This window comes from Triticum aestivum, chromosome 6A, assembly GCF_018294505.1.
Source record: "Triticum aestivum cultivar Chinese Spring chromosome 6A, IWGSC CS RefSeq v2.1, whole genome shotgun sequence".
Lineage (NCBI taxonomy): Eukaryota > Viridiplantae > Streptophyta > Magnoliopsida > Poales > Poaceae > Triticum > Triticum aestivum.
Window position 1 is genome coordinate 253,252,697 of NC_057809.1, and position 22,159 is coordinate 253,274,855.

Genomic DNA, 22,159 nt, shown 5'->3' on the forward strand with positions numbered 1-22,159 from the left:
AGAGACCGCAACCCCTCTGCGGAGAAGATCCACCTTGGATTCAAGACCCCTTTACAGGAAGATCCCCTTGTGGATTCAAGACCTCCTCACGGAGAAGAACCGGCTACCCTTTTGTATCGTCCTTAGTTGTCCGTGGATTCGTGTATCGTTCTATGTACCCGAGGATCTAGCACATGTGTGACTTGTTCTTGTTAGTTTGAGTGTTCCTCTTCTGTTTCCCCTTGTGTTTTCCCCCGTTTTTCCTCGTTCCCCTCTTCGTGTTCATCGTGTTCTTCGCGGGATCCGCTCCTTTTGTGAAAGATCGGGCCACTAGGGTTCTACCCTACATCATACTGCTAACGAGGCATTACGTGGTTCTCCTACTGGATTGATAACATTGGTTCTTAACCGAGGGAAATTTTTATCTCTATTGTACTGCATCATCCCCTCCTCTTCGAGGAAATCCCAACGCAGCTCACAAGTAGCATGGCGTAGCACCTATAATAAGCTATGGATGAAATTTATGAAAGGGCATCTTGTATATTTGGTCCATGTCCTTGTATGTCATCATGGGACTTCAAAGTGCTAAACACTCTATTAGAAACACCATTCTGGTTCCCTTTGCGCGCGCTTTCATCTCCATGGTTGATCTTACTCTAGTGATAATCCCTATTGTCCATTTTAGGCCCTTCATTAGCAATCAACACAAATGTATCTATTTTAGGCAACATCATATTCTCACGGACATTAGAATTATTGCCAAGAAATAAAAGTACCTGATAATTTAATTGGCGTGCGCAAGCTCTAGTAATTGGTACAGTATGTATAGTAGTACGGGCTGCGGGTGTAACTATGGTAGTGGTGTCCTCATCATCCTCCCCTTGTTGAAATGAAGTTGTCCTCGACAGAAGCTCGTCTTCCTCACCCAAAAAAGAATTCAAATCTGCAATGTTAAAAGTGGGACTAACCCCAAAATCTGCTTGCATCTCAAGTTTATATGCATTATCATTTATTTTTTCTAACACCTTAAAAGGACTATCAGCACTTGACATTAGCTCTGACTTGCGCAAATCAGGAAACCTATCCTTGCGCATATGTAATCAAACAAGATTTTCAGGTGCAAAGACAACATGTTTTCTACCCCTATCTCCGCTCCTACCAGCGGAAGCCTTCGTTGATGTCCCCGCTTGCCCGACGCCGGCCGTCCCCTCCTTTAAATCCGGCGACGCGCAAGGCCACAGCCTAGTGCCCAGTCGACGTCGCAGCTCTCCTACATCTTTCTCCACCATCCGCCGTTCCGATCGCATTACGCCTTCGCCTACCCCCGTATGCGTCGCCGTCGCCTTTGCCATCTCCGCCTCCGCCCCAATGTGGCCCCGCCCGCGTGAAATGGTTTGGCTCCTGCTGGCGGGAAGCCGATGTCGCTGTTGCAGGGGGAATGCCACCATCCGTCGCACCAATCGCCGGACGCCTTCGCCGTTGTCCCTGCCTGCCCAACGCTGTGTGGTGTGGATAAGAGAGTTGGGCGGGAATGAGGGGAAGAGGGCGAGGGAGTGGTTCGGGTGACTTTTGCTTTGTCCCGAACGATTGCGAGGTGATTACGTGGCAAGCGCAAACCGTCAAGATTCGTGCGACGATAACGAGAGAGTTCGATACGAGAAGCAAAAAAACCAGTCCTTCGGGACTTATTGATTCAGTAGCATTTTTGCCACCGTGTAATCTAAGCCTAGCAGGATGCCGAGGCAACACATGTATGGTCATGCCATAACCCACAGTGGTAGTCTCTCCGTCCGGATTTATCGGGCCCGTGAGCAAAATAGGGGCATCCGTTATTGTAAGTCCCCTCCTCGATTTAGCACTAAAAAATGTTAGCTGTGCCCTCCAATTAATACCAAGCTTTTAATTCAGACCATAATACTACCCAATGCATGTCGTTCCTTCCTCCACCCATGGGCCAGGCAACCGAGACTTTTGCTTTGGCCAACTTGCAGCGAGCGCCCTTATAAGGCAGGTACCGGTTAGCGTTTAATTTATTTTATTTATTGCATAAACTAGCACACATAATTAATAGATTCTCTTGATACCTGTGTTTTGGTCGAAGGGCCCAACAAACCAGGACGGAGGGAGTATGCATTTGTCGCTTAAGTCGGAACATGGCCCGCATGGCATACACACCAGCGGGCATACCACACTCCATCTCTTTCTCCGCCGTGCCTTCACAATGCCGTGTGCAACCACGAGTGACTATCGAGTAGCCCCACAAGCTCCGGGTCCACTTGTCATGGCCATACCAAGAAGCCAAACGGAAAACCTCGCACACAACTGTCAGTAGATAGAGCCATCAAATCCACGCGCGCATTCACGCCCGCATCCGAAACTATTACACTCCGACCCACCAAAAGCAGCACCCATTAATCTACCCCTTTTCCGCTTTCCCATTAAAATCGACGAATTCTTCGCCGTAGAAAGCAGATTCGCGAACGGAAACAGCAGCACCGTTGCGTGTTCATGTACTAGCACTATAATTCTTGCAATTTGTTGTGGTTTCTTCCCTCTTCGCTTCGATCAAACCGCGATACGAGTTGATATAAACAAGAAAACGTGTTAGTGCTGTCCCCAATCGGTGGATTCCGAGTCCGATGTCTCGATCGACATTTTAATTCCGATTTGTGAGTTTGCTCAACACTTTTACCTAGGGTTTCCGATTCCTCGCCTCAAGGAAATTTACAGAATCGTAATCTTTGTCCTTTTCTTTATCTTCCTCTTCGCTTCAGATTTTTGGTGAATTGTCGTGGATTCCGCGGCCGCGGGGGCGCAGTGTCAAAGGTGTGACCAGTCGCGATGCAGTACCACCACCGCAGCCGCCTGCCGCCGCCTCCTCCACCGCCGTTTGGCCGCGGTAGTGGTGCCGTGTACCCCGGCGGCCACAAGCAGCTGTACGCTCCTCAAACTCCTCCTCGGCCCCCGCTTCTTGCGCCGCCGCATCGCAGATACGAGGTGCTCATGGAGGCCGGCCGCCTGGCGGCCGAGTACCTGGTATCCACGGGCGTGCTCCCGCCGTCCTCCCTACAGCGCGGCGGCGGCGACCCGTGGGCTGTTCCTCCTCCTCCACTGCCTCAACCGCCGCAGGAACCCCCCGCATTCTATGACTGGAGGAGGTACGATGATGTATATAGCAATAACCCTGGCACCCGGCCTAGGTGGAACAGTAGCATTACTAGTTGTTGTACTAATAGAGATGATTACAGTAATGGTGGTAGCTACAATGGGAGATGGAAGAGAAAGTATGGGGAGTACAGAATGGGGTATCCAGATCGTGGAAGGGAGAGGGAGAAGGAGAGAGTAAGGTTGAATTCGAATGGTCGACGCTATGAGGAAGATAAGGACGAGGATGGTGCTCCTGGATTTCAGAGGGATCCGCGGTCCAGTGGGGAGAATGACGAGTCTAGGAGATGTGTGACGGATGAGGTGAAAGAGGCGGCACCTTTCATGGAGAAGGCTGTAGGTCAGTTGGAGATGAAGGATACCAGATTGAATGCTGATGTTAGGAAGAATGCTGATGCTCTGCAGGAGTTGCAGGCTGAGAATGAAGGTGAGATGAAAGAGAATAAAATACTGAGTTCAGAATTAGAGATGGACCCTAACGGTGATGTCAATAACACTTCTATTGTAGTTGTTATGGAGGCAGATGCGAAGCTTTTGCCAGATGGTAAGGTTGTGGGTGAGGAAGCTGAAGATAACAACAAAGTTTTGTGTGACCGTATTGCCTTGAATGATGACATGGAAATTTTGGAAAATGGTTTGCATGTCGACAGGAGGAGTTTGCTTAAACGCTGTGACTTTGCAAAAGCTCCAACGAAGCCCAGGTCATGCCATGCACATAGAAAGTCAGTAACTGAAACAGTCGATCTAGTTTCTTCTAGAGAAGGTTCGAAGATGGTAGCTGATGAAGCAGCAAATGAGAGATCTTTGACTAACATCCAGCCAGATAACAGAGAAGATCAAATCTACCAAGAAAGTACTGTCTCTAAGACAGCTTACAAAGAAATAACAATGGAACCTATGCTTCTCCAAGAAAACAAAACATTAGTCGTTACTGAAAATATGAAAGAATACAGGAACGATGCACAACTCCATGTAGTCCAGGAATACAAGGAAGAACAAGATGTATCATCTTTGACAATTTCTCAGAAGGATAACTTGATGCAAGAAAATGACTTATCTCCATTGTCGGCTTCTCGCAAGGGTGGCTTGATGCAAGAAACCAACCTATCTACGTTGACAGGAACGCAGGAGGATATCATGATCGAAGATGCCAACCTATCTCCATTGCCAGATGCTCACAATGATGGCTTGATTGCAGAAACCAACCTATCTCCAATGGCAGATGCACACAATGATAGCTTGATTGAAGAATCTGATCAATCTCCATCGACAGCTTCTCACGAAGTTACCTTGATGCAAGAAACTGACATAACTCAGTCATTATCTTTACATAAAAATAACTTAAATCTGCAATTTAAGGAAGGAGCCCAGATTTGTGATACTGAAATTGTGCCAAAAGAAGTGGGCTTGTTTGAGTTTTCTGATCAGAAGAACATTGTTGGTGTTGATTTGTTTTGTAATGCCGGGGCTGAAACTATCATCCAAATGGAAGAAGAAGAAAAGCTGGATCAATCCAGCTCATTCAGAATACCTAATAATCCTGGCTTTGGCCAACACTCTGCACCAGGATATTCAGTGGAGCCACATAAACAACTGCAAGAAGATTTTGGAGCAAATGTGGGAGACATTGTCGGTGGTACAAATAATTTGTGCCAAGTTTCATTAGACAATAACTCTGTCCAAGTATTTGATATAGAAGATGACATGCCAATTGAAGGTGCTGGCTTTGATTCTTCAAAAGCAAAGTGAGTTGATCGACATGCAGTTAGCTCCTCTATCGGGTTGAATGGAGTTAACCGTTTATGTTTATACCATGTTATAATGATCTAGGAATTACTTGGTAGCTCTTAAGAATAGCATGTCTATTGTTCTCTCATATCTTGCAACGTATCAGGTAGCCTATTGAATAGTTCATGAGCAATATCTGTTGCATTAGACCATCCATCCGCTGTTTGTTAAATTTTCTGCATCGTAGGCTTTTGACTTCAAAATATGATGTTCAAACAGGAACGCGATGATATGCTCTAGCATGGATGTCATAATGCACCCTAGCATACATACTGATGATCTTCCTGTAATTGAAGATGGTTACAATCTTACACTTTCTGATTATCTAGTGGCTGATATACCATGCTACACATCATTGCGACCTGATCTTCAAGCTGGTATATGTACCAATGATTCTGAGGTTAGACTTCCTGGTTCTTTTAGATACTCGCCACGGGAAGGTCTTGTAGTGACGTTCTCATGAATAATTTGGTTATTATTTAGTCTTTTACTGCACTAGACGATAGCATACTAAATTTTTGTTTCCTCTTCAGGGCATCCCTGTCATGGATGATCCAATATATGGGTCTCTCACTGATATTGGTAATGGATTTTTGTTCCCCTAATTTTTGCTTTAGCTCTTCGCTTTAGGTCTATGTCCTCTTTGTCTGGTTTTCCCATGTCTCAGATACATACTTTTTTTGTTACCAGTTGCATTTGTTTGTTTGTGGTAAAATGTTGCATCAACATTCCGGTACAAGGCTTTCTGGTTACTGTTCTGGTAAAATTGAATTAATGTTCTGGTATGAATAGATAGATATATCCTGTTATATAGACTGTATCCGCACACCATCCTATGCAGCCCAACAGATAACTAATGAAGTGAATATTTCGAACTCAGCTGTCCATGTGGGAACTTCTCACTGTATCAAGATTCAGGTTAGATTGTCATGGCTGCCCATCAGGTCCAGTAGTTGATCTTTTCCTATCAGTTACAAGTGGACATTTACGCCTGGTGTTTCAGTGAATAAATGGGAGTAACACAAGTTACTCTCAGGTTAGACACTAGCTTAAATTCTTGTCCTTTATATGGATAAAATTATCTTCTTAGAATAACACTAGATTCAAATACATTAATTGTTCGTTGCTGAACAAACTTATCTACACGTTGTGATGCCCTGGAGTACTTGCTTAAGGGTAGTATCATAGTTGTGGGGGACGATGCAGCGATGCTCGAACTGGGATCATCAACCCAAATCGAGGGCCGGGGTCGACATGTCCGACACCATGAGTCAATGTCCGGGACGCGACCCAGACACTAGGATCACAAATCCCATTCAGCAAGCCCAAAACATTGGATCTCTATCCCAACTCCCCATCGCCAGTAGGAAACGGAAGGATTGATTCATGAAGATATCGAGAATTACCAGGTCCAGGAGTCCATGGTGTCCGCCTTCCACCGGCGTGAACGTGTGCCCGGTGGCTGCAGTCCCGCATCCCGCTGCCGCTGTGCAGGACCTGAAAGCCGGGCTCTGTGCAGCCGACCAGGTAAGCCCCCATGGTGGCATAGTTGCGGAGGTGGCGCCGAAGTGCCGAACCGGCGGCTCCCTCTGGTATTTGCCCCTGACTTCCTGAGTTGCTGTGGAAACTTCAGCGGGAGATCTTTTGATGTTTCACACTTTCCGTGAAAAAGTTAACGCTAACGTACATAGTGTAGACCAAGCCATGTAATTAGCGACATGCCACCTACATACAATGGAATCAATTGATTGTAACCTTTTTTCACTCACGGTGATTTAGCCATCCTTATGCACCTTTGCATCTCGAAACTCCCTTCATCTTGGGTCACGTTCCTCGACCCATCTTATCGTCCCGGGATCATCGTCCCCAAACTGTTGGGGATGCGTTCCACCTATCAATCGGTCGTGCAAAAGATGTATACCCCGTCGTGCCCTGTTATTGGCCACCCGGTGATCCTCGACCCTCGTTCCCGTCCCTCGACCCAGGAACTTGGCAACTATGGTAAGTCTTGCTATTTGTATCCAGTGCTCCTTGATAATTCCGGGTAAATGTCTGTTCACTGTTTCTTCTGACTGAGCAAGTTTTGAGTACCTGTGCAATGCTCCCACTACAAGAGATGAGATCTCTTGTATCTTTTGTACATTGCTCAGGATGAAGTCAGACACCGTCTGCTTGGGTTCCAGGCACATTAGCCCTTTTATGATTTTATCACCCAAAGCTAAACCCCCATTTACTCCGAATCCTAGACCATCTTCCCCTTCCTAAGCCTACGTAGAGAAGTCTAGCTTGCCACATGCAAATTTGTTACCCTTGCCCATGTTTGCTTTGTTAGGAATATGCAACTTGTATTCCCATGAGGCCATAGGCCGATATATATACATGTACAGATGTGAAACATATGCAGGAAACCCCTTATATAACGGGATAAATACAAAGGGGTACATGATTTATAATATAACTCTAACACCCCCCCTCAAACTCATGGTGGCTGAACAACACTGAGTTTGGAGAGATAAAAGCCATGTTGTGCTCTAGTCTGGGCCTTCGTCAGGAAGTCTGCCAACTGTAACTCGGAAGGCACATACTGAAGAGCAATAACCCGATCCTGCACACCAGCGCGTACATAGAAAGCATCAACACCAATGTGCTTGGTGAGCTCATGCTTCACAGGATCACGCGCAATGCTAATAGCACCTGTACTGTCAGATAAGAGCGGAGTCGGTGTAGTGATAGAAACACCAAAATCCTGAAGTAACCACTGTAACCAAGTCACCTCTGCCGTCAAAAGAGCCATTGCTCGCAACTCAGCCTCGGCACTCGAACGGGGAACTGCAATCTGTTTCTTCGTCTTCCAGGCAATGAGAGAACCACCAAGAAAAACACAGTAAGCAGAAAGTGAACGGCGATCTGAAGGATCACTAGCCCACGTAGCATCCGAATAAGCCTGAAGCTGTAAAGAACTGGAGCGAGGAAAGAATAGACGGTGAGAGATTGTGCCCCGAAGATATCGGAGAACACGAAGGAGATGACTATAGTGGACCGATGTGGGAGCGGAGACGAACTGACTCAGAATATGAACCGGATAAGAGATATCCGGACGAGTGACAGCTAGATAGACAAGACTGCCAACAAGATGACGATAACGCGTCGGGTCAGGGAGGGGATCACCATCAGTAGCACGGAGGTGAACATTGAGCTCCATAGGAGTCTCAACAATGCGTTCGTCAGTAAGAGCAGCACGAGCAAGAAGATCCTGGATATACTTTTCCTGGGATATAAAAAAGCCATCAGAGGTAGAAGAGACTTCAATCCCAAGAAAGTAGCGAAGAGGGCCAAGATCAGACATAAGAAACTGCTCACTAAGACGGGCCTTTACAAAGGCAATATACTCGGGGTCATCCCCAGTGATGACCATGTCATCAACATAGAGAAGAAGAAGAGTCCGACCACGAGGAGAAAGGTGAATAAACAATGCTGGATCATGAGCACTTGCTGAAAAACCAGCAGCAGTGACCACAGAGGCAAAACGCTCAAACCAGGCACGGGGGGCTTGCTTAAGGCCATAGAGAGAGCGACGAAGACGACAGACCATGCCATCAGGAACAGAATACCCAGGTGGTGGCTGCATGTACACCTCCTCACGCAGCTCACCATTAAGAAAAGCATTCTTAACATCAAGCTGAGATATAGACCAGTGGCGTGCAGAGGCAACGGCAAGAAGTGTACGAACAGTGGTCATATGGGCCACAGGAGCAAAAGTCTCGTCATAATCACGACCATGCTCCTGCTGAAAACCACGAGCCACAAGACGAGCTTTGTGACGCTCGAGAGAACCATCGGAGCGAGTCTTAACCTTGTAGACCCACTTACAAGTGATGGGACGGACTCCGGGAGGAAGGGAAACAAGATCCCAGGTACCAGTGCGTTCAAGAGCAGCAATCTCCTCTGCCATCACAAACTGCCATTCAGGATGAACAACAGCCTGACGATAAGAAGTCGGCTCAAGAACAGCAGCACCAGCGGTGGGAAATCCAAAGCGATCAACAGGCGGACGAGGACGAGAACGCAAGCCATAAGTAGGCTGAGAGGAAGATGACGACACATCCACGGAGGCATCCACAGGACGTGAACGACGAGTGTAATGCTGAGGAAAAGATGGAATAATAGAAGGAGGAATCGCCAAGGTAGAATCGAGGGGTGGCGACGAAGAAGTCACCGGAGATGAAGGTGTAGAATCCGGTGACATGCTAGACGAGGAGACCGTGGAAGATGGTGGCAGCAAATCGACTAGAGGTGGAGAAGCAGAGGGAGCGGAACGAATAGGCACAGGCTCGACGGGGGTGATAGGTGAGTCAGGAAAAGTGAGGAAAGAGATATCCTCCACTGAAAAGGTCGAGGAAGATGGGCGTGGGTAGAAGGGACGAGACTCATCAAAAGTCACGTCTCGAGAGATACGCATCCGACGACCGATAGGATCCCAACAACGATAGCCCTTATGCTCATCACTGTAGCCTAAGAAGACACACTCAACAGACTGAGCGGTCAGTTTGGTGCGTTCGCGAGGGGCAAGAAGAACATAGCAAACACAACCAAACAAGCGAAGCATCGAATAATCGGGAGAACGATCAAAAAGACGCTCGAAAGGAACACCACCCTGTAGAGCAGCGGAAGGCTGGAGATTGATAAGATAGGTGGAGGTGGAGACGGCCTCAGCCCAAAAATGAGGCGGGAGAGAGGCAGCAATCAGCAATGCACGAGCCGTCTCAAGAAGATGACGATGCTTTCGCTCAGCCACACCATTCTGAGCATGAGCACCAGGACAAGAGAATTGAGAGAGAGTGCCTTCCTCAGCAAGAACACCACGCAACATCTTAGAGATATACTCGCCAGCAGAGTCAGCACGAAAAACACGAATGGGTGAAGAGAACTGAGTATGAACCATGGCAGCAAAACGCTTATAAATAGACAACACCTCACTACGAGAAGTCATGAAATAAAGCCATGTGTAACGAGAGAAGTCATCTATGAAAATAATATAGTATTTATGACCACCTTTCGAAGCGAAAGGAGCCGGACCCCATACATCAGAATGGACTAAATCAAAAGGACGCTTAGACACTGACTCACTATGTGAATATGGTAACTGAATCTGCTTGCCAAGACGACAACCCTGACACTCTAAAGAGACATCTCCTGAGACAGACCCCAGAAGGCCTCGACGAACTAAAGACGACAACCGAGAACCACACAGATGACCAAGTCGATGATGCCACTGCTTGAAGGAACCAGTAACAGAGGCGACTGAAGCGGAGGAACTGGCGATAGTGGTGGCAGCAGAAGGAACATGAAGCCAGTCCAACTCCCAAAGACCCTGAGAATCACGGCGGCGAGGGCCAGCCCCAACCAGAGTGTGCGTGCGACGGTCCTGGACAGAACAAGAGTCAACGTCAAGGATGACGCGACAACCAGAATCAGTAAGTTGACCAGCAGAAAACAGATTCATGGTAAGTCGAGGAACATGAGCAACATCAGGAACAGAGTAAGGAGTGGTAAGAGTGCCTCTACTAACGACAGAAAGTGGAGTACCATTAGCAGTGAGGACATGAACAGGAGAATCCAGCGAGCGAAGAGAGGACAAAATGGAAGAATGAGAAGACATATGAAAAGAAGCTCCAGAGTCCAGAACCCATGGGGATGTACCTGACTGTGTAGAGGGTGATTGCTCAGTGCGGGAAGCATCAGTCACAGAACCAGCAGTACCCGTCGAGGAAGAACCTGAAGCCGCGAGCAGACGCTTAAGTCTCAGAATATCCTGCTCAGTCAAAGTAATGGCTGAAGCTGTCAAGGTAGATGACGAAGTCCCAGAAGATGATGATCGCGCCTTGCGCAGGTGTTTCTTCTTCGTGTAGCACTGAGACTCAAGATGACCATCATTGTTGCAGTAGTCGCAATGTGGACGGGGGCGACCTGAGCCTCCAGAAGGAGTGGGCAAGAGCGGCGGAGCACTCGAGCGAGAAGGGGTCGGTGCAGCAGGTGGCGTAGGAGCACGAGTAGCGAGCACAGAGGGAACCTCCAGCAAACCAGCACCATGTAAGCGAGTCTCCTCAGCACGAATCTCAGAAAGCGCCTCCATGAGAGAAATACGGCCACGAGCAAACAACTGAGCACGCCGGGGCTCAAACTCCTTACGGAGCCGAGACAGGAACTCATAGACGCGATGAAACTCCAAATTGGCCTGGACAGCCTGGCAACAAGGGCAGGTACGACAACCAGCACTGCGGAGAGAATCAAGCTGGCGCCAGATAGCAGAACTCTGTGCATAGAAGTCATCAACAATAGAGTCACCCTGCTGAAGAGCATGCTCCTGACGGATCACAGAAAGGTATAAGGCATCACCAGAGGGCTGATAGCGCTGACGAAGACGGGTCCACATCTCAAAGACAGTAGGAAGACCCAGAAACTCAGAAGCAAACTGAGGCAGAACACTAGCAGTGAGAACAGCAGCAGCACGAGCATCATCATCAAGCCACTGGGTGTAAGCAGACAGAGCACCATGATAAATCTGAAGAGCCTCCTCATAAGCCAAAACCTTCTCATCATAAGCACGATCAGCAGCCTCATCAGCAAGCTTAGCCGCATCCTTGGCGGCCTGATTAGCATCCGGAGCAAGAACCAGTGGAGTCGGCGGAGTAGGGGCCACCGGAGGAACCGGACGTGGTGGATAGCAGACCTCGCCAGAAAGAACACCCCAGAGACGAATGCCACGCATGTGAATGCGCATAAAGCCAGTGAACTCGGTGTAGTTAGTACCATCGAAAATCACCGGACAGCGAGGGACAGCAACATAGCCCGATGCAGCAGACATATCTTTTTTTTTTTTTAACAGAGATCCAAAACCAGCAGAATCCGACGAGAGCAGTAGGGACGAGACCACCAGTTTCCAATCAGCAACAGGACGGGATCGGGGGAGCAGCAGGCAGTCGATCCAGACCAAGGGGCGGCTGGCAGTTGGAGGCAGTGGCGGGATCCAACAGGGCCTGTGCGAATCGGAACAAGGGCGAGCTCGAGCGGGACGTCCTCGATCGGGGGAGGGGCTGCGAGCGATCGATCGGGGGAGGGGCTGCGAGCGATCCTTATAGGATCGAGAACGGGAGAGGAGGCCCGATCCGATCCAGGACGGGATCCGAGCGGGACAAGGAGATCGAGGCTGCGGCCTCTATCGGGAGGAGAGACGGATCAATCGCACGAGTTGCAGCGTGCAAAAAAAGTTAACCTAGCTCTGATACCATGTTAGGAATATGCAACTTGTATTCCCATGAGGCCATAGGCCGATATATATACATATACAGATATGAAACATATGCAGGAAACTCCTTATATAACAGGATAAATACAAAGGGGTACATGACTTATAATATAACTCTAACATGCTTGAGGTAATCAAACCATTCCCAGAATATTGACCTTTTTATTAGCTGTGATTCAAAAAAAACTATGGACCTTTATCTTATATCACAATTTTTGTTGATAAAAAAGGAAAGCATGTTTTCATTGCTGTGTGGGCTGAAATCAAACCTGAGGCCTCACGCTCATGCACCCCTGCACGCTTCAACGCTTTGAGCTCTGTTTGCTTACTTAATACAGATATCTGTATTAGTAATTAAACCTATTGTAGCCAGTGGATGATCTCTCTCTCTCTCTAATATATATATATATATATATATATATATATATATTAGTGTGGATTTTTTAACACCTGGTGACTATGTCACCCCTCTGGGTGGCAGTGTCACTCCATGTTATCTCCGTTCAATGCATGCCTCGTGATTTGTGCAAATGCTATCATCATTCCTTCGCCAGGATTCAATTCTAAGTAGTATCTATATGGAGTGTGTGTAGTATGTAGTATATAAGAATATATACACACACTTTTTAGGTAGTACGTATGTACCATATTGTTAGCATACTCTTTTTTACATACAAATGTGTATTTCACAAATATAATAAAAACTATGGGCTCACTTGCAATTTTTCATGTAGATCATTTTGGAGTATCTTAGACATAGTATATGAACATACTAAACATTGATAAATAGTATATATAATTAGACATGATGATATATGAGACGTGGTTGTAACTACACACACACCAATTTTATGTACTCCTGGGAATATGTACGCCCGCATTCAATATACATGCTGTAACAGACTCATTATACCTCTTTATTATTTTTAGTATACCTCATTAAGGGGCTGTTTGGTTGCCACCCTGACGTGAACTAGCCTGGCCGGACACCTACCTGGTAGCCGCCTGAGTTCTTTGGTTGGAGACCTGAAGCTTCCACTGCTAACCTGACCTGACAACCCCCAATCATAGTTAGCCTGGCTCGTAGTATGTGCAATGCAGTTAGCCTGGCTCAGGCCTTTGAATTCTTGTGCCTGGCCGCTGCCTGAGCGGTAATCACTTCTGCAACAAAGGCACCCACGGGAGTCTATTTTTTATATAGCAAAGCATCTTGTACCTAAGAGCAACTCCAACGTGCCGACCCAAATGGACGGCGCTTTTGTCCGCTTTTTGTCCGTTTGGGTCGGCCGCCCGCCCGGCGTCCGCCTTGTTTGAGATTTGGGTCGGCAGTGCGCCCAACACGCCGACCCATATGTGCCGGCGTGGCCGGCTGGCCGCCTTTTTCAACAAATAGCACAATTTTTGCATTATTTCACACACAACTTTTGCATTATTTCATAAGCAAACATATAGTCCACAACCAAAAAAATAACGTAGTTTCAACCAAATAAAATAGCATAGTTTTACAAGCCGAATAAAAGAAAAAATGTCTCACGTAGTTTTGCAAGCCGAATAAAGAAGATACATCTATTGGTTGCCAACATGAGCCCACATATGCTCAACCAAATCATTTTGCAGTTGCATGTGAGTTTCCCAATCACGCAAGTCATGATGAAATTGGGTGAATTGTTCAAACGTTGCCGCTCCTCCATGCTCAGGTACAACATTCTCACCCTGAAACTGAAACCCTTGATCGTAGAGACGTTCCGGGTGCTCATCTTTTACGATCATATTGTGCATGATCACACAAGCAGTCATCACCTCCCACAGTTTCTGCGTGCTCCAAGTATTAGCAAGATACCGAACGATGCCCGATCGAAATTGCAAAACACCAAAGGCACGCTCGACGTCCTTCCTAGCACTCTCTTGCTCTTGGGCAAATCTTTTCCTCTTCTCTCCGATAGGGTTGGGGATTGTCTTCACAATAGTGGTCCACTGAGGATAGATACCGTCACCCAGGTAGTATCCTTTGTTGTAGTTGTGGCCGTTGATAGTAAAGTTCACCGGTGGGCTGTTGCCTTCGGCAAGCCTAGCAAACACCGGCGAGCGCTGAAGCACGTTGATATCATTGTGTGATCCGACCATGCCAAAGAAAGAGTGCCGGATCCAGAGATCTTGAGACGCCACGGCCTCAAGTATGACAGTGCAAGCCCTGACATGGCCCTTATACTGCCCTTGCCAAGCAGAAGGGCAGTTCTTCCACTCCCAGTGCATGCAGTCTATGCTGCCAAGCATCCCTAGGAAGCCCCTGCTGGCATTCATCGCCAACAAACGGGTTGTATCTTCAGGAGTCGACTCTCTCAAGTACTCAGGGCCAAACACAGCAATAACAGCCTTGCAGAACTTATACAGGGAGTCTAGGCATGTAGACTCGCTCATACGGACGTACTCGTCAATGAGATCATTGGGTACTCTGTATGCAAGCATTCGGATGGCGGCAGTGCATTTTCGGATAAGAGGAGAAACCATTCTTTCCAACGGCATCCTCTTTGCACTCGAAATAGTCATCATAGCCGACCACCCCCTCTCTAATACGGTTGAAAAGATGCCTACTCATACGGAAACGGCGGTGGAATTTCTGATGTTTGAACAACGGGTTTGTTGTGTCAAAGTAGACCTTCCAAAGAAGGAAATGCCCGCTCTCTCGATTGCGATTCAACGCCGGAAGGTGCCCCGGAATGGAGCCACGGAACGATGGCCGTTGGCTATTGAGGTGGTGATGGACCAACACGGCAGCCAAGATCTCCTCATCATCTGACGAGGAATTGTCGGAGTCGCAAAGGAAATTGTGAAAAAAAATTGTCGGTGGAGTCCATTTTGTACCTTGGCAAACTGTCGAACAGCTTGTGGGCGTCAACGAAGGAGACGGCCGTCGAAGGGAGTCGTGCCACCCTCGGACCAACTAGCTGCCCCGGCGGTGTCCGACGAGTGTGCCGGTGAGGATCTGCCCGGGGCGGCGAGGCGGCTTCTTGGTCGCGGTCGCGGCTGTGTCGGGGGAGCGGGGGTGGGAAGCTTTCGGTTCCCCAGCGGCAAGACGGCGGTGGCGGGCGACGTGGGAGGTGGCGGCGTTGCAGAGGGGATGTTGCGGCGCCGACAGCTGGCAGAGTCACCGGAGAAATGGGCGGCGGCGGTGGCGACGAAGGAGGCGGGCGAGGGTTTGTTGTTGGAACGTAAGAGGATGGCCAATGTGCCACCAACCAGCGGGCCAGGGGGGAGGAGTAGGCGGGCGCACGGGCGTCTGTCGCGTGTCCACGCTGACGCAAAGCCGTCTCAAAAATGGGCCGGGAGGCGGATGAAAAGCGGACGCGCGTCCATTTGGGTCGGCGCGTTGGGCCGACTTTTCTGTCTGCGTCGACCAAAACGGACGTGCGCGGACGAAATGGGTCGCCGCGTTGGAGTTGCTCTAAGCACTTGGCAGGCCAGGATGCCAACGAAACAACACCTCTCAAACCTGCCTGGCCAGGCAAAAATCACAAGATTCTCCGGCTACTGTCAGGCACAGAAATTTCTCAGCCATGAGTCAGGCACAGAAATTTCTCAGCCATGACTCCCAGGGTGGCAACCAAACAACCCCGAATTTTTTTTTGATTTTTTTTTTGTAAAACTGACTTTGAGGTATCTAGTCATTATATTGATGAAGTATAGACTAATTTTCTGTACTCTTGGGAGTATGTACTCCCACATTCAAAATATACCTCTTAAACAAATTTATTATACCTCCATCTAAGTTTCACAAAAAAAATCAACGAAGCCCATAGTTTAGGGCATCTCCAACAACGTGCATCAAAACGCCGCTAAACGTCTGAACAGAGCGGTCCGGACACTTTTTGCCATCCACTGTCGTGCCCACAAACCGGACACAAACCTGTAGGAGGTTTGTGGCCATCCGGACATCCACCATGTATGTCCTACTAAGCGGTCTGGTCCCACCCAAAACCTTCGCCGCGTGTTCCGCTCTAGAAGCCTCGCGATGCATTCACCGCCGCTGAGGAGATGTACCGGACAGTCACCTACTTGCGTTGATGCCGGTCAGACCGACATACCGGACGGCTGTTCGAAGCTGCTTCGACCGATAAGCCTACTCTGTCCGCTGTGCTTGCATGGAAGCGGCGCTGGTCCATGTGGCCCAACTATTTAAGCAGTCCACTCTCGTCGGCAAACCCCATCTCCACTCCAGACATCCTCTCCCCTCACCTTTCCTCCGCGCACCGCAGAGATGGGCAAGTCTGGCAGCGGATCCGGCTGGTTCTTGGCGGCTGGTAGGTGGATCCCCGGGGTCATCCAGATCATGGCGCCACCGCCAACGGTCTCCGGGCCCGCCGACGCCCACAATCAAGGAGGTGGTGATCTCCAATGATGACGAGGGGCAGCAGCAGCCACACCTCCTCGCCTAAGGCCGCGCTAACGTACGTGGAGTATGCACGCCAGCTCTAGCTGCTGCTTGAGCGGCTGCTCTTCGACCATGGTCCAGCGCCATAGTTTGCCGTTGTGACTCATCCGCATCAAGGAGCCGACGTCCCTGTCGCATGACCGCGTCAAGACGGAGCCAGGGCCCTCGTTGAGCAGCCAGCGTCCGCAAACATTTGGTGTGTCCGATTTGACGCACGGCGTTGGAGTTGCCCTTATGCAGTACATAGCATTTTTTACGTACAAAAATGAGGTTTAGGTGTAAATAATATAAATATGTGGTATCAACTGTAGTTTGTCAGGAAACTCACTTTGGGTGTCTGGTAATTATAAAAAATGGTATAATCAATTAATTTATGTGGTCTATGAGGAGCGGGAGTATATATCGGAGTCACTGATCCATTTCCTATGCAACTCAGTGACGTATAGTTGCACACTAGTTTTTTCTTTTTTAGTGTTTGTTCCACACTAGTTTTAGTATACTAGGGAAGTCCTCCATGTTCCTAAACTATGTTTTGACTGGCTTTAGTGATACTGTTAAGTTGAATGTACAGATATAATCAGAGACTCGCAATTACCCATCTAGTTATTTATAGCGATTAAGCGCACACTTTAGTGTGGTTGCATGTACTTCAAGACATGATAAATCCTTTGCAAATACTTCCTATGCACGTGTTTAGGAAAATTATCAATGCTGATGTGTTGTTTGTGAGAAGAAATTAGTGAAGTAAGAAAGAAAATGTGTTTTTGTAGTACATCTTAAAAAACTCAAATCACTGACTATAAAGTGGCAATTTCTCTATATGTGAAGTTCAAAGAACTGAATCTTTTTCTTTGCTCTGTATCACCCACATCATATAATTAAGAGTAAATTTTGGTGTGGATGATGTATTTTGTTACAAAGGATCAGATGTAGAAACAAAAACCGGCGCATTGCACCAGGTTGACTGCCAAAGTCTTGATCAGAATCTGGTTCAATCTGTCGCTTTGTATAACTTTTTATTGCTAATTGTGGTGCAATGTGATGATATTTTTAAATCTGATCCAAGATCTTTTTGTGAATACGTGCATGCTCCGCAATTGAATTTATTCAGTAATCGAACATAGCCATCTCTTAATTCTGCCTTGTCACTCAGCAAATTACAGCATGCACCTTTCATCTTATTTACAGGATCTATTTGGTATGTGAAAAGGATTGGCACATTTGCGTTGGAATCTATAGGCCAACCTTCTTAGGTTAAGGACTATAGTGAATATCATAAAAGCATCGCGGGTGCTAGTGAAATGAATGGCAAACTCATGCATGATATTCAGTACCTTTGGCAATTAAAAATTCGGGATTAGTTGGAAAGTACTCACGTTGGTAATACCTATTCAATGGCTAGGTAATGTGAAAATTGCTGCATGCTTGATTCATACTACACCCCGCCCACTTTTGGTATCATTTTAAGTAGGTGGGTTTTGTTTTCAAATACTTCCATTTTGGTGAATTCTTATGTCAGCTGCCCCACTAAATGCTATCAAAATGACATAAACTACAACATTTGCTCATTTCTTGCTCCATGTGAGCTAAAATGACATATTTTTGGATTAGAGGTGGTAACAGCCATGACCATGAACATATTTTGCATGTTATTGTTAACATTGTATACTTGTAAAAGTTTGTTGGTAACAATGTGGGTCAATTTTCCCATGGAGTTTTATATTTGTTTCCCTCTTTGGTTCTTTTAGGTTTCATGGATGTTTGGAGCCAGCCAGCTGAGGACTTCGAGAAATTCTTCTAATCCGCTGCCAAAACCGGGAATTGTTCAAAAACGTGACAAAAATAACATGTGTAGCATAGCGTAGGGAAGAATAAGCAGATTGCCCCTCCTGTCAAAGAAAAGGCAATCATACTGTAGCAATAGAGAAATTCTAATGCCGATACTAGTTTGATGGAGCAAGTCTCTGATTCAAAGTTAATTTTATGTGCAGTTCGATATTGTAGGATATGTAGATTCTTTTTGCTGTTTTATTCTGGAAATAGTTGCGGAACCAGCCTGCATATATTGGATGATTGAACATAGCATTGTTTTGCGAACGTGATCTTTCTCCAAGGTGAAAATCTAAGATATTTGATCGGGCAATGACAATGCTTGTACTTTGTTTCCTTCTTGAAGGAGTTGCTTTTGGAGAACCTCATTTGTAGTCTGGGTGTTGTTTTTGGTGGTGGTTAGAGTGCTGCTACTCCGGTGATTGATCACCATGGCGGGTCTTTTTTCTTTTTTGTTTTATCTTTTTTTTGGGCTGTGTGCATCCTGAATGTTTTTAGGATCTTGTTGTTGCAGAGGCTGAGTGTAATTGATATCTTCTTGATATTAATATATATTTTTTTTTAACCTTTCTTCATTGGATGATGATTGGATCAGTGTAGTACTTTATTGAGGATAACATGTATGACCCGGCTGGGTGATTGTGATTCAAATGGACCGTAATGAGGAACTTTTTGACTTTACATGATCTCTCTCTCCTCCCTCTCAAAGAAACAAAACAAAACCAAAGCACTGACGAACTTAGGGCGTCAGCTGGATTGAACAAATTTAGCCCCTCAAACGTTTGTGGAGCGCCCGATTAGTGTCCGGGCGTGTCTGTTTGGAATCCCTATTTTGCTCGTCATGCAGTCATGTCCCTTACCTTTTCTCTTATATGACCGGTCATATGCATATGATTGGTGGAGAAGGAGAGAGAGAAAAGAAATTATAAAGAAAGAAAAAAAAGCTCTATGGGGGGTCTAATCCTATGTGGCGCACGCATGGCCACTCACAAGACACGCCTGGGCACTCCTCGTACTCATCTCATATGAGATGAATATGATGAGTGTCAGACAACCCGGGCATCTAAGGAGGCTATGCGGGTCTGGTAGGATCAACTTTTTTGCTTCTCCCTGGTCCTGTGTCCGCCTGGTCAATTTGAGTCCGGCTATAGATGCTCTTATCTGCCAACCTCGAAAATAAGTCCGGCATGTCTGGAACTCTTAGTGTCAACCAGTGACGTCCGGCCAGTCAAACACATAGGCATGTGGTGTAGACTATAGCTAGGCTGTGAACCACAAGCTAAAAGAGAAAATATTTTTTGAATGTTGGCAGGAGAGTTGTCAAATCCATTGATCAGAAGGAGGTATTACAAATAACACCTTGATACATCTCTAATATATCTATAATTTTTGATTGTTTCATGCTATTATATTATCAATCTTGGATACTTTATATGCTTTATTATGCAATTTTATATTATTTTTGGGAACTAACCTATTAACCCAGTGCTTAGTGCTAGTTGCTATTTTCTGTTTGTTTTGGTTTTTCAGAAAATCAGTACCACACGGAGTACAAATGCCATGGAATTTTTTGACGATTTTTTCTGGACAAAAGAGACCTTAGCAGCTTCGGGAGGTCAGACGGCAAACGATGAGACGACAAGGCAACAGGGCGCGCCAGGGGGGCAGGCGCACCCTGCTACCTTGTGGGCACCACGTGGCTCCGTCTGACCTAATTTCACTTCTATAAATTCTCGAATATTGGGAAACTCCCATAGAGCCACCGGAAATAATTTTTCTACCGTTGCAAGCTTCTGTTCTTCCGCGATCCTATCTGGAGGCTTTTTTGGTACTCTGCCGGAGGGGGAATCGATCACGAAGGGCCTCTACATTAACCTTGTCGCCCCTTTGATGACGCGTGAGAAGTTCATCACAGACCTACGGGTCCATAGCTAGTAGCTAGATGACTTCTTCTTTCTTTCTTTGATCTTCAGTACAATGTTCTCCTTGATCTTCTTGGAGTTCTATCCGATGTAATCTTCTTTTACGGTGTGTTTGTTGAGATTTGATGAATTGTGGTTTATGATCAGATTATTCATTGAAAGTAATTGAGTCTTTTTTGAACTTTATCATGCATGATTATGATAGCTTTGTATTTCTCTTCGATCTATCCGTTTGGTTTGGCCAACTAGATTTATCTTCAGTGGGAGAGGTGCTTTGTAATGGGTTCAATCTTGCGGTGTTCGCACCTCGTGACAGAAGGGGTAGCGAGGCACACATTTGTATTGTTTCCATGAAGGATAAAACAATGGGGTTTATTCATATTGCTTGAGTCTACTTTGTCTACATCATGTCATCTTGCTTAAAGTGTTGCTCTGTTTGTCATGAACTTAATACCATATATGCATGTTGGATGGCGGTCGATTGGTGGAGTAATATAGTAGATGCAGGAAGGAGTCGGTCTACTTGTCACGGACGTGATGCCTATATGCATGATCATTGTTATGAATAACGTCATAACTATGTGCTTATCTATCAATTGCCCAACAACAATTTGTTTACCCACTGTATGCTATGTGTTCGAGAGAGAAGCCATTAGTGAAAACTATGCCCCCTATTTACTTTTATCATATTAAAAACAAAAATACTTTGCTGCAATTTATTTACTTTTGTCTTACTTTTCTTTTTATATATCTATTACTATCAGAATTAATCCTTGTGAGTTACGAGTTCAAGGGGATTGACAACCCTCTTGCCCACGTTGGGTGCAAGTATTTGCTTTTCTATGTGTAGGTGCTGACAACGAGAGTTTGCTTGGTTCTCCTATTGGTTTGACAACCTTGGTTCTCACTGAGGGAAATACTTATCTCTACTATACTGCTTCACCCCTCCTCTTCGGGGAAAAACCCAATGCAGTTTACAAGTAGCAGGAAGAATTTTTGACGCCGTTGCCGAGGAGACATCATTAAATTCTTATCAGGTTCCTACATACAAACTATCATCTATTTGCTCTACTTTTTATTTGCCCCTCTTTTCATCTCCCTACACTTCTCATAAAAACAAAAACACCAAAAATAGTTTACTTTGTTAGTTTGCTTGCTTTGCTTAAAGTTGCTATCATGTCTGAGTTTGCAAGGTTAGTGATGTTTCCGCAACTAGTGTGGAACCTTTTGATCTTCAAGCTATACTTATAGAAAATGAAAATGTTAAAAGAAGTTTTGATGAAGTTGCTAAAGAAAAGTTAGATAACCTTGCCGATGATGATCATGATAAAGAAGAACCCACTATCATGCATACTAAAAAACTTCGTATATGCAGTGGTAATATTATTGGAAAAGGCATTATTCAGGATTTCTTTACTTGTGCTGGCACGTTACCTATGTTAGGAGGATCAATTCTTAATAAAACTACTAGTATTGCGGATGCCATATCTTTGCTTATAGTTGAATTTGAAGGACAATGTGTGCATATGCATCCGGCTATGCAAAGGATACTTCTAGAATTTTTGAACATACATGATCCTTCCGTTAAATGTGTAGCCACTATATTTCTAGCTTATGGATTTAGCCACATCATGAAGGAGGCACGGGAAATATTTTCTTATTACAATATAAGTAGTGGGTATCCTCCTATGGAAGAAACTCTTTACAACAAAGAGGAAATAAGGAGAATACAATCTCCAG

The 22,159-nt window shown here is 46.2% G+C and overlaps 1 protein-coding gene across 5 annotated transcripts; it reads left to right on the forward strand.

Annotated features, from left to right (window-relative positions):
• The first annotated feature begins 2,300 nt into the window (after positions 1 to 2,300).
• Positions 2,301 to 19,064, forward strand: LOC123127389 (uncharacterized). Of its 5 annotated transcripts, none has more exons than XM_044547069.1 (7): positions 2,301 to 2,648; positions 2,754 to 3,571; positions 3,653 to 4,889; positions 5,152 to 5,332; positions 5,466 to 5,514; positions 17,856 to 18,069; positions 18,416 to 19,064. In XM_044547069.1, exons 2-6 carry the CDS (start codon positions 2,821 to 2,823, stop codon positions 17,918 to 17,920), a joined length of 2,283 nt encoding a protein of 760 aa, XP_044403004.1. In that variant the 5' UTR covers positions 2,301 to 2,648; positions 2,754 to 2,820; the 3' UTR covers positions 17,921 to 18,069; positions 18,416 to 19,064. The 5 variants fall into 5 exon arrangements, with proteins under 5 accessions (XP_044403004.1, XP_044403005.1, XP_044403002.1 ...); XM_044547070.1 differs by having other exon boundaries at positions 2,303 to 2,648; positions 2,754 to 3,137; positions 3,228 to 4,889; XM_044547067.1 differs by having other exon boundaries at positions 2,303 to 2,648; positions 2,754 to 4,889; positions 17,856 to 18,138.
• The last annotated feature ends 3,095 nt before the right edge of the window (positions 19,065 to 22,159 follow it).

Bases quoted from the DNA above. Each gene is read 5' to 3' on its own strand.
- LOC123127389 (XM_044547067.1), top strand. From the start codon at position 2,821: ATGCAGTACCACCACCGCAGCCGCCTGCCGCCGCCTCCTCCACCGCCG. The intron at 5,333-5,465 runs GTTAGACTTCCT...TTTCCTCTTCAG, and splicing joins TATGTACCAATGATTCTGAG to GGCATCCCTGTCATGGATGA. The intron at 5,515-17,855 runs GTAATGGATTTT...TCTTATTTACAG, and splicing joins TGGGTCTCTCACTGATATTG to GATCTATTTGGTATGTGAAA.